Source organism: Muscardinus avellanarius (assembly GCF_963383645.1).
Source record: "Muscardinus avellanarius genome assembly, chromosome: 20".
In the NCBI taxonomy this organism is placed as follows: domain Eukaryota; kingdom Metazoa; phylum Chordata; class Mammalia; order Rodentia; family Gliridae; genus Muscardinus; species Muscardinus avellanarius.
This window is the reverse complement of record NC_137806.1, coordinates 7703821-7716828: the sequence shown is the minus strand read 5'-3', so window position 1 is coordinate 7716828 and position 13008 is coordinate 7703821. Positions and strand designations below refer to the sequence as shown.

Below are 13008 nucleotides of genomic sequence, written 5' to 3'. Positions count from 1 at the left end.
GGTACTGCTTCTTTTGCTTATCAAAAAATTTCAGTATCAAGCCATGTTCAGAAAGTCCAAGCAGTAACTTACTCTACGTGAATGAAGTGGATCAGGTGAGACTGTGAAAAACTAGAACACACAGACACATTCTTCACCGGGATAGCCACTATGTTGCTCTGAGATTGGGCTGGCAATGAGGGAGTGAGGACCTGGTATTTATAGCCAAGGAGGAAAATGATTTTTTAATGTCAAATTTTCCCTTTTTAAAATGATGTTAGCAACTAATTGGGAAACAAATCTATCCTTGTAAGAAGACCAAACTTCTCTTAAGCACAGATTGATGGCACAGGCTCTGTAAAGCAGGAGTTCTTTGTCTTGTAGGCAGAATACACAAAGAACAACACTTTGGTTATTAGAATGACCTAGAGCTTGTTGTATAGGAATGCAGGAAGAGAAGTCTTCCCCAGCCTGAGGTTTTAATTAAGGAAGCCCTTCCCTATATTAGAGTTAAGGGAGTAGGATATAGAAATAGGGCATAATGTAGGATGTTAGCATATAAGGTTAGGATAAGAATGTAGCAGTTTGTGTAAGCAATGAATTGAGTAAACGGGCAAACTTCTTACTTCTGTTATAATCTGCTTAAAATCCTGGCTTCTGTACACTATGGCTTAGGCACTGGTCTGGAGATAGGAGATAGCCTTTTGTCTTAGATATGGGTGGTATGTAGAGAATGTTGGGAGCTTGTAAAAGTTTATCTGTTGGGAAACATCTGCTAGCTAGGGGCGGCTCCTGAAGCATGGGCCCACATCCCCCATAGGGAAGATAAGGAGACCCTTGGCGGGCAATGACATAGGGAGGCAGCTCTGTGAAACCATTTGCTATAATTCAAATGTATGTGTGATTGTTTTTAAAATTATTGGTTGTACCTGTTTGCCAGTTTATTTGATTGGATGTATCTTTGGCAGGCTCCTCTTTGGCGGGCTCTGACGTATGTACCCCCTCCCTATTCTGGCTATAAACTCAGAGCGGGCCGGAGGCTCGAGGTCGGGACCCTCAACTGATCTCCCTCACCCATTGAAGGGGCTGCGGCTGGCCCAGGGCAGCTTATAATCTCCTTTGAGGTGACTGGTGAGTGAAGTCTGGGTCCTGACCCCTGGCTTGCCGGGGAGAGCTGCAGCACAATAAACCCTGCTTGACATTACATCTCTTGTGTGTCCTTCGTTATTTGGGTTGGTGGACGAATCTTGAACTCTTCAGTTGGTGACTCTAAGTAGATCAGGATCACAGGAACAATGTGTTGAATTCAAAGTATTGATGATTGGTGTGGTAGACAGAATAAGACACATAAAGGCACCCACATCTTAATCTCAGGAAAGAATAAATATATCTTGATCTACATTTAAAAGGGGAGATTAAAAAAAAAGGTTGCCAAAATACCAGGAGGGACTAGCCTCACATGAATCATAGGTACACACATTCATTCATTTGCCATATGAGTTTTCCCCCTTTCTTAAGATCTGGACAGAAAATTGCAAGTTATCTGGAAATGAACTGGAAAATTCCAAAAAAACAAAAGAATTCCCATTGATCTATCTTTTCCCCAATTCACCTTCCTGGTAAATCATATTTATTGTATTTTGCAAAAAAAAAAAAAAACCTACTCCTATGATAGATTAAAATAGCCAAAACAAATGAGTAAAACAACCATTCTTTCTCTATAAATACTTTGAAAATCACTTCTCCTGGTTTTTGAAGTGATTCCAGGACCACAGACCAGGAGCATCAGCAACCCCTTTGGAGCTTCTTAATTCTTAATAGATGCCAGACACTACATTATGCACTGGGATATGCAAAGATGCATAGGAAATTACACAGAGCCAGTGGTTAAGATATTTAACACAGTATTGGAGGAAGGAAAATAACCCTATAAATGTCATCTATCATTATAATAAGCTAACCCTTCTGTGTGGTTACTTATGATGGTAAGATAGGAATGGGACAATAAAATCAGACAGGAGATAGTTCATACTCTAGAAGAGAAAGCCATAGTGCTTAGCTGTTGTGCAATGCTTTTGCACTGCATTTTTAACAGTGACAAGAGGGAGATCAGCCCTCTCTCCTTGCTCTCTTTATTGTCTTCTTCATAAAGTTCAGCCATCTGAATGCAAGACTCCTTTTCACAATGTTTTTATGAAGCCACCATAGGATTCTTTCTAGAACTGAATCAGGGATTTATTTCTCACAAATAGAAAGGGGCAGAAATAAAATCTAAGGAAGAACTGAGAAGACACCTAAAGATAAATGTCCCACTTCCTCAAAGCCAAGATTTCCATGGTGAAAATAATGCCATTTAAACATTATCTAAAAACAGGGTGCTTTGCCAACTTTCAGCATTCAACTTCTACATTTGATATTCTATTTAAACAGAGTGGGAAAAGAAAGTGAAATAAAAGGGTTAAAAAGGTTAACTAAGCAGAAAAAATCAAGCACTGCCTAGTACTACCAAGACCTACCAAAGAGTGTGGGTCATTGTTTCATTCGGTGCTTAAATTATTTTTAAAATTTTTTATTGGTGCGTCGTACTTGTACATCTCAATGGGGTACAAGATGGCAGCGGCATACATGCACACATCACCCAATTGGCTTAAATTTTTTTAATTAGAATTTTTCTCTGAGCTCATGTCACAGATTAATTCTGTTTTAGTTCTGAAGATCTGCTCTTTCCACAAAGATCGGAATAAGTAGAAAACTGTCCAAGGTTCGATTTGTTTTACGATAGCTCAAATACCCTGGGTGGTTGGTACCTGGCACAGTGACAGCTTCCGAGGGGACATGGGTCCGAGCACGTCCGCACAGGGATGAAGCAGAACTGATGGGCAGTTTCATTTCCCAGAGTTGCTATTCTATCATATATAGTCATTTTGTCACGGAGACAATAGCTTGGGGCAATTCATGCGGCCAGACATACTGCACATCATGGAATCATTACTGCAAAGTCTGAGAAATCGCTGCCAGTTATTAGAGCTGTAGTTTTCTCATTAGGGCCCCAACTTGGAATTCATTGAGATATTGCCAGATCCTAATGTGAAGCTATGAAAAAAGAGTTATCCAGGATCGAGCTACAGGCAGATTTGGAACCTGGTGAGGGCCTGTTTAATCACAGATATTTTTCTCTCTCTACCTTCATGTGATGTGGGGGAGAAAGGGCATCTCTTGAACCCTTTCACAAGGGCACTAAGCCCATTCCTAAGGGCTCTGTCCTCATGACCTAACACCTTGCAAAGGCTTCATTTCCTGAAAACATTAGCTTGGGGTGAGGATTTCAATACAGACTTTGAGTAGACAGAAACATTTAGAGCACTGCAATCCTCAAAGCCTAGCGACAGCCCTGCGAACACATCTCAGACTGTAGCGCTCAAGAGTTGACAAATCACAGAGGTTATTCACATCCAGCCACAAATAACACCTTCTTCAGGTAATTTTTGATAAGTATTTCTAAAGACCTGATGATGGTAATTATGTTTTCACAAAGTATATCCTCTTTCTCACCAATTCCAGAAATTATGATGAAAAGATATTCAGACAGAATAGCCAAAGTTTTTTTTTTTTTTGGTTTGTGTGTGTGTGTGTGTGTGTGTGTGTGTGTGTGTGTGTGTGTCTGGGGATAGAACCCAGGGGCATTCGACCTCCGAGCTACAACTCCTGCCCTATTTTTTAGTCTTTATTTTGAAACAGGGTCTCACTGAGTTGCAAAGAGCCTCACTAAGTAGCTGAGGCTATCTGCGAACCACGATTCTCCAGTCTCAGCCTCCCAAATACTGGGATTACAAGCATGCGCCACCATGCTTGGAATAGCCAAAGGTTTTATAAAATGTATGACTAAAATAATCATTGAAACTGAGCCACTTTTCTGATATATTCTAGGAAAGCTTTCTGTTCTTTATCCTAAAAGTTCCCATTGACCATCCTGATTCAGGGCGTATCCTAAATGCTCTGCTCAATCACACTTTTACCTGGCTCTAAATATTTTCACACTGGGTTTTAAAACAAATTCCATGTGAGTTATGCCTTTATGTCTTTCTTCCTTGGCTATTTTCTTTAAACTTTATTAAACTGTGACTCATTAGCATTATTGTGTAGCTCTTGACCCTTAAGATAAATGTCATCTTACTGTCATATTAAAAGGAATACTTGCAACCATTTTAAAGTTTTCTACATGTTTTTGTTTTTCCCCTTAATGACACTGCAGACACAGGGCACGGTGCTGGACTTTGTTTTTTTTCTACAACTATTTTCCTAACTTTCTTCTAAACATCTCCAAGTGCCTCCGGCCTTCTTACGTCAAACTGTTCACAGATAAGACCACAGAGATACACTTGGACGTGACAGTGTTGGTAGTCTGCTAATGTAAATGTCCAACAATTCTGAGAATATTTCCCAGAGACTCTTAAAGTCCTCCTAAAATCAGATGTTCACATATAATGCCTAAAACCTGAAATAGAAATTCGTTAGGTTTTTCATTAGCTAAAAAGAACTTAGAAGACTCCAGAAGTGGGTAATTACTTATGTGTCTTGGGCCTGCACAAAAAAACTCAAGATGCACTTTTGTCATCGAGAGAGACAAAAAAAAAAAATTTGAAAGAGAGACAAAAGAGAGTCCCTGCTGCGTTTGTCCATGAGCGAAGACATTAACCTACAAATTGTAGTGAGGAAATTAAAAGTAAGCAGATACTTTATTCTTTTCAGAATTTTTCACTAGAAAACATGTTGGCTACAATACTGCTGCAGAGATGATTTTTTTTCTTTCAACTTAAACTATCTGACTGTCAAATTCTCTACCCATCGCCAGAGCCAACATCTCATTTCTTCCTTTGGAGACAATCTCGGGATTGCTGGGATGTTCTTAGCCCACTGCCGAATCGTGACATTCCTGCTTCCATATCATGGCTGAATCTGTCTCCATTTGGTCCTCTTAGGAATCATCTGCAATTTCAGTGGCTTATGCTCACATTAATAAAACCAATTTTGAATTAATCTTCCCTTGTTTATTCCAAAATAATAAGTTCCTTGACTTTCTTTTAATGAAGAAGTTGCCATTTAAGCAGATTTTAAGACGAAGGAGTTAGTGATGGAGGCAGGTAGGTTAGGAGTGCTCGAGGATAAAGAAGCAACCCACACCAAGGCCACAGGGCCGGATCATGGGTATTGCCAGGCCTGTTCAGCGCGGGGCAAGGCGGCAGTGATGTGGACACTGAGCAAGACAGGTGAGGCTGTTGGAGGCAGGAAAAGTAAAGAAGGGTCAGATCATGTAGGGCTCTGTATAATATTCCAGGAGACACAAAGGAGACCACGAAGCTTTGGCATGGATATCGGAGGGGTCAAATTCCAGGTGAAGAGAGTCGCCAGGACAAGGGCTTTGCGACGGGAGTGTGCCTGGCTATTTGAGATCCGTGAAAAGGTTAGCAGACCCTTAGGTTTTATTCTGATAAAATTCAGAGTTGTTAGCCGGGCGTGGTGGCGCACGCTTGTAATCCCCACGCTTGGGAGGCAGAGACAGGAGGATCATGCAGGTCCGAAGCCAGCTGCGTGTGCTGGCTTAGAAGACCCTGTTTCCAAATAAAAATGTAAAAATAGGTCTGGGAGTGAAGCCCAGAGATAGAAGGGCTTCCAGGAACCCCAGTACCACCAAAAAAAAAAAAAAAAAAAAAAAAATTCAGAGTTGTTGCAGGGTTTTTGAGCAGGACTTACACTATCTGATTTCAGTTTTAAAAGATTTATGGCTACTGCATTGAGAATGGATTATCAGAGACCAAGAATGAAACCCAAGCTAGAAAGTTATTGTAATCATCTGTGTTTCTCTGATGGTGACTCAGACCAGAATGATAACAGGGCCATGAAATGGTTAGGTTCTGGATGGGTTTTGAAGGCAGAACCATCAGAATTTCCAGATGAACTGGACATGAGATATAGGAGACAGAAGGAAGTCTCGAATTACTCAGATTTTGGACCTGAACAAGGATGAAATCACTAACAACTAGAGATGAGGAACTGGCTGGAGGACAGGTTTCATGGTGATGGTGGGATTAGGACTTAAGTTTTAGATGTGTTGAGCCCACGTGTCTATCAGACTCTAAGTGCAGATTGGGAATAGGTGGATGTGCATATAAGCCTGAGATTTGAGAAAGAGATTTGAGCTGGAGATTTAATTTGGGTGTTGCTGGCACACAGAGAGTATTTTTAGTTGTGCGAATGGAAGAGATTACTAAGAAAAAAGAAAAGAGATAAAAAAGAAGACCCTAAAACTGAGTTATAATTGAACCAAAAATGAAGAAGAGGTCGAGAGCTGTTACATTCTATTTTCAGAGCTCAGCAGGAAACAGTGTTTCAGTCCCCAAATGGTAACCAGTCCACTGGAGAAGTGAATTTTAAGGGATGAGAGGCCAAGGAGAACTACAGGATTTTCCTGTAGGAATACTGCATCACCGCAGATTGACCAGAGATTTGGAGCTATGCCGTCCGTGCTGATGCACCTGTGTGGCGCACTAGCCACGACGGTAGTCAGAGCAAAAGTGTGGTGACAGAGGACAGCAAAGTTCCAAGTGACAAACAGCCCGAGAAGCTGGGGCTTCATGGGAATTTGAGATGAAGGGGTGGCCTGCCTCAACTATTCCTTCCACAGCTATCCGTGTGCTTTTTCAGGAGATAAACACCCCAAATACCTGCCTCATTCAAAAATCAAAGACAGAAAACCCAAACCACAATTCATAGCCATTAAGATGGTTTGTTTTTAAATAGAAAATAACACATATTATTGAGGGTCTGGAGAATATGAAGTTCCCTGCCCAGCATGGGAAGGTGAAGCGGTGCCTCTGCTTTGGAAAACACTCTGGCTCTTTGTTATGAACACAGAATGGCCGTATGATCCAGCAGTTCCACACCGAGATATGTCATCCCCAAACTGGAAGCAGAGACCAACACAGATACTTACTCGGCGATGTTTATAGCAGCACGTAGAGGATTCCTATCGTTTTTATGTTGCTTTAGCTTTTTTTTTAGATATAGGTCTAACTTGCTTATACAGAAGTACCTTGACAGCGTCTGGTTTTTCTGCCTTTTCTCAGTTCAATGTGGCCAGTCCAGATAACTATCGCATACGATTGCCTTCTAGTGATCACCCTGTGCAACAGCTAAGTGCAATCTACTTGATTCATCCCTCCGGATCCCCCCCACACACACATGGGCTGTACAGAGACTGGCAGGGGCCTGAAGGTCCATTCTCAATCACAGCACAATGCTGCGGATGTACACCAGCTTGCTCTGTACCCACCAAGTAGAATTTCTCAATGGGAAACCTACTTGGGGTAATACCCTGGACCCCTATTGTTTGGGTGTAGAATATCTCCTGAAGAGATCATAAATTGGTGTTCTGAGTTGATGTAATTGATTCATGAGGATTATAGTCTCATGAGTAAGTAAATCCATTGAAGTCGATTTATCTAGATAGTAACCTCACTGTAGGTCTGTGGCTGGAGAAGGCGTGTCCCTGGGTGCGGGAACTTAGGGATTGTGCTTGTGTCTTTGAATCCCTTTCTTTGCTGGCTCTATCTAGCTTCTATCCTCCATGATGTGAGAACAGAGTCTTGCCTTCCCCTCTACTTCCTGCAACCATGCTCTTTAATCTCGGACGCCAGCTTTACATGGACCAAACCCAGAATAAATCTTTCTTAATCTAAGTTGCATGGTCAGTTGCTCTGAATTATATCAGTGAGAATGTTGGCTGAGACACCATAAAGAGCCTCATCCACCAGTCTACCTCTCTCAGGCTCCCACCTGCTCATTGTTCTCACTGCCCCATGACCCTTTTTCTCTTGAGATTCCCCCAAGTAATAACCTGCTTGTACTTCATATGTTTTGTTTTGTTTCTCACTAAGTGACACACTTGAAATTAACTTTACCCCAATCAAGGGTCTTCTAGAGAGCAGCTATTTTGATAGGAATAAACTGGACCCAGGTCAGGCAAGAGCCACAAAGATGTCTTCTGGTCTAATAAGTTCCCTATGAAAGAGATACCTAGTCAGGCAATTAGGCATTAGATGGTCCACCAGGTCAAAAAGTATCCCCTGAAAGGCACAAGGTAAACCTTTGTCACAAACTTCCCTGAAGCCCCATCATCAGGACAGGGCCATGACCACTCTATGCAGAGAGAGAAAACAACACAGTATGACTCACAGAAGACAAAAGGTAAAAACAACTCAAGCAAGTGTCCTCCCATGGATGAATCATACACAAAATGTGGTGTAAACAGTCATGCACATCATAAGACATTTTAGTCAATAATGGACCACATTAACTCTGGCCACCCCAGGGGACTGTATCACCTAGTGACATCATGGTCCTCTTAGCTGGTATAAGTACACTCTATGACGTCTGCACCATGATGAACTGTTCAACAGTCCATTTTTCAAACCTTATTCCTTTTGTTAAGCAACACATGACTAAGTATATAATGAAATTTTATTCAGCCACAAAAAGGAATAAAATTCTGATGTAAGCTACAACATAGATAAATCTGGAAAACATTATACCAAAGAAAATAAGCCAGGGACAAAAGAACAATTTTTATGAATCCACCTATGTGAGGTACTTGGAAAAAGCAATTGGGACTCTTCCCAGAGGACGGGGACAGAGGATGAAGAAGGAGAGCATGGAGCTATTGTATAATAGATAAGAGTTTCACTTTGGGATGATTCAAAGGTTCTCAGAATCAACAGTGGTGATGGTTATACAACACTGTCAATGTACTTAAAGCCATATAGTTGTAGATTGAAAATTTGTTAAAATGATACATTTTCTGTTATATTTACAATATAAAAGATGAATAAAATCAGAAAGGAAGCAGTGGAGGCTCTTTGGTTAAATGTTGCGTGGGAAAAGCAAATGAAGATCATACAAGAAGAGTCAGGACATTACCCAGGAACGTGGATAAAGGTTCAGATAATAAAATTCCGATAGCCTCAACAAAATCACAGAAAAGATGTTCTTTCTAGAAGGAGGCTCAAAGAAAAATATACTAGAGCTCAAAAAAAAGACAAAAACAGAGAAAGAGATAAAAAAAATGTCAAGAAAGCAGGAGTAGAGGGGAGAAAATACAATGAAAATAAATAAAAACATCAGCGAAATCACGGGACTACTAGAGAGAGGGAGACCTGGGATTGAGAGATCAGATTCTATTCTTGTCTTTCTCTAAATGAGAAAAGTTGGCTGAACGGTAGCTTCTCTCAGCCTCTTTTTTTTTTTATTTGCAAAATAAAGAGGTTGGACAAAGACTACTTGTGTCTAATGTCCCTTCTAGTTCTAAGATTTTGTAGTTCTTTTTTAATAGGACATGGAGTACGGTGGGTGGCCAACTTGAAAATATATATTGCATTTATACATGTACTGGTATCTTTTGCAGATAGGCACATTAACCAACCAAATAAGTAACCAAGGTTACAGGAAAAGGATAACCTTATAACTCACGTTACGCTTCAGTAAAGGCAAAAAAATTTCTACATTTTATATTACCAATAATATGTTTCATTAATTCATATAATCTTCTAATATAATTTAATAGAAATTATACTTTGGTTGTTTCATCTTAAAGAATTCTTTTTTCTTTTTATAAATTATACAAAAGTTTCTAGGCGATCATGCATACGAATCATTTGTTCATAAATATATGGACTTCAAATCATGAGACTCTTTTGAGAATCTGTAAGAAAATGTTTTAAATGCTTCAGCTCTCTGCTACCAATTATAACATAGCTAAATTTAGTCCGATTTTGTTTTGTCCTCATCTGCACAATGATGATAATCTCTAATTTGGACTTTCCAATATAAGCATTGTTATGAAATCGTCTGTAGTCTAAGATTGCTTGGAAAAGGCAAAAATAACCTTAATTCTTGCAAATCTGAACAACAATCTGCAGCATAGAAAGAATAAAAAGCTCATTGCATAACACAGCAGCGCGGTCACTAGTCCCAGGACCTCCTTCCTGGAGTTACCCAGTCCTGAAAACATTCTGTTTGATTCACGCATATTTTGTTAAAAAAAACTACAACCCCCAGTAAAACTTTCACAAGCAATTCTGGTATAGATCATGCTAGGAATCGGAAAGTACGTATGCTATTTAACAAATAAAAAAGATATTGGTCACGTTTACACCATCAAGTTAGTAGACCTTTTGGCTATATAGGTCAAGTACTTGTAATTCCAAAACCTTAAATCTAAAATGCTTTTAAATTTAGTTTCAGATTTCAGGATTTAGAGTTTAACTTTAAGAATGTCCAGCTGGTAAAGTGTATACAATATGCCCAAATCTAAAACTCTCTGATACCTGAAACACCTCTAGTCCCAAGCATTTAAGATGGGGGACATCTTGTATTTGACTTACTTGATCACCACAACACTTAACTCAATACTACTCTTTCTTATAGCAGAACTCCAGCCAAAAGTTACAAGCTTCTTTTCTCCAAATTCCAAGGAAGCCAATGTGTCCTGGTCCAATGACCAGATTTGTTGTCTCCTTGCCAAGAATGTTTTCTGCAACTGCAGCCATGCTTATAGCTAGATAATCAATAACAACTACCAAATTGGTAGTTCCCAATTCATCAAGTAAAAAAAAAAGCCATATATATCTATTCCTTTCCAGACTCCGTCGGTCCTATACTGCAACCTCCTATATTCTCACCATCTAACGCTATCTCTGACTCTTTGCTAAACAATTTGGTCCTTTTTGTCTTCAAAGTGTAAACACTTAACTTAGTTAAAGCCAGGGTATAGAGGGTAAGGTTGGGAGCTACCCATTAGTAGCTCGAACACTTACAAAAATCATTTATGTTGTAAAGATGCAACAGGCCACTAATTAAACCTGAAGTGAGCAGGATGATCTATCGTAATGCTTTCTAACCTTCTTTCCTGGTTTCTTCCTCCCAGAGATATCAGAATTATCAATCCATGCTCTCTTTATATTTCTGTTAAGCTGCCAATTCTCTTCCCTCTTTTTCTCTGCATTTGATATCACCACAAGTAAAAGCCTACCAAATGTCTTTCAAAATTGAATCCCAGCCACAGAAAGGGTCTCTAATCACTGCTTTGAATACTCAGCAGCCCGACATTTACTATTCTTTCAACTGTCCTGCTTTTATTTTAACTACCAAACACTTCATTAAAAAGAAGAACTGGGAATTTAGCTTCTCTTGACACAATACCAGTACTCAATTTAATCTTATTCTTCATACAGTACTCATTATAACTTATTAATTAAAATCATTTGTATTTGGTTTTGAATTCATCTTTTATACACTACAACGTTGGTGGGTTTTGTTGTGCTTTTATTTGTGCATTCTCGTCTCACATCACAATGTAAATCATGTTGACAATGACATCTGTGCACACGCTCTTGGTACCCCTCCACTTCCCTCCCTCCCAGTACAGATACCCAGATTGACGTGGTATATATCCACATGTATACACAGTCTATGGTAGTATTTCTATTAATGAACCTAAGCCTTCCTCCACCCCTGCCCTCAGATCTCCTCCCATATCTCCGCCTTGGCTCCCTGAGGTTTCCCCTCATCATCTGGAGTCTCTGTATCCCTGGTACTCCCTATCCTGAACATAATAAGGAAAACATATGACCTTTCACTATGACTGGCTAATATCACTTAACATAATGTTCTCCAGGTCCTTCCATTTTCTTGCAAATGATGTAATTTTATTTTTCTTTATTGCTGAGTAGAATTCCATTGTGTGTATTTCCCACAATTTTGTAATCCCTTCATCTGTTGATGGAGACTTAGATTGGTTCCATGGTTTAACTATTGTGAATTGTGTTGCTATGAACATGGGTATGCATATAATGTTGTAGTTCTCTGGTTTCAACCCCTTTGGAAAGATACCCAGGAGTGATATGGCTGGATCATATGGTGGATTCATTCCCAGTTTTCTAAGGAATCTCCACATTGATCTCCATAGTGACTGAACTAGTTTGCAATCCCACCAACAGTGCAGAAGAGTGCCTACAGCCTCGCCAACGTTTGTTGTTATTTGATGTCTTCATGCTTGCCATTCTGATTGGGGTTAGATGGAATCTCAGTGCAGTTTTGATTTGCATACTGTCCTACTTTACCAGGGAAGTTCATCTGTTTAACAGGCTCTACAATTCTAAAGATTAGAAGCCATGCTCATTAATGGGACCACTTGATTTGAATAAGTATGGGGTCTTATAAGTAAAAATGAACCAAATTTCCTCTAACACTCCAAAATAACATCGAAAAAATGTTTTGTTGCCTAATGGTGACATTAAGTAAAACAATATAGTGCCAGGTGTGGTGGCGCACGCTTGTAATCCCTGCGCTTGGGAGGCGGAGACAGGAGGATTGCGCAGGTTCGAAGCCAGCCGCAGTGGTTTAAGAGACCCTGTTTCCAAATAAAAATATAAGTAAAACAATATAAGCAAGTCCCACCGTTCTTTGACGGCAACTGGATCATTCGGAAGCTGCCTCCACGGGGCAGCAGCCCCTAGTTAAGGGGAGAGATTGTGTTTATTTGAGAACTGAAAGGTCAGGACAGCTGGGGGCAGGAAGATGGAGATGAGGCTGGGAAGGCCGGCCAGGAAGGCCGGCAGATCCAGCAACACACACTACATCAAGTTCCCATTTTGATTCTAATAGCATTCAGAAGCCAGCCGAAGGATGATAGATTAGATTGGATGTTTTTAAAGATCTCTCTTTCAACTGAGTAGAAAATGGGTTTAAAAGAGCAGAGTTTCAGGAAAAATGTTAACAGCAGAAACAGATACCAAGATTATTAAGATTATTCTCTGGATTCGTGAGGTCATTTCAGATCTTTCACGTCCTCATTAGATGATTCTTTGTCTTCAGTTAAATACCTGCCTGGTAGTTCTACAGGAAAGAAGGTGCTTATATAGGTAGAGTAAGAGGCATGAAAAACATAGTCTTTATATTACATGCATTGCTTCTACT

The 13008-nt window shown here is 40.0% G+C and overlaps 1 protein-coding gene across 1 annotated transcript in view; it reads right to left on the bottom strand.

The window, feature by feature from the left end:
- GPR158 (G protein-coupled receptor 158) overlaps positions 1-13008 on the bottom strand; it is a gene marked incomplete at both ends in the record, with an annotated part of 324736 nt that overhangs the window by 97698 nt on the left and 214030 nt on the right. The window contains one exon of the mRNA XM_080717186.1: positions 12490-12544. Coding sequence (XP_080573312.1) covers positions 12490-12544 — 55 coding nt within the window. The remainder of the gene's footprint in view (positions 1-12489; positions 12545-13008) is intronic.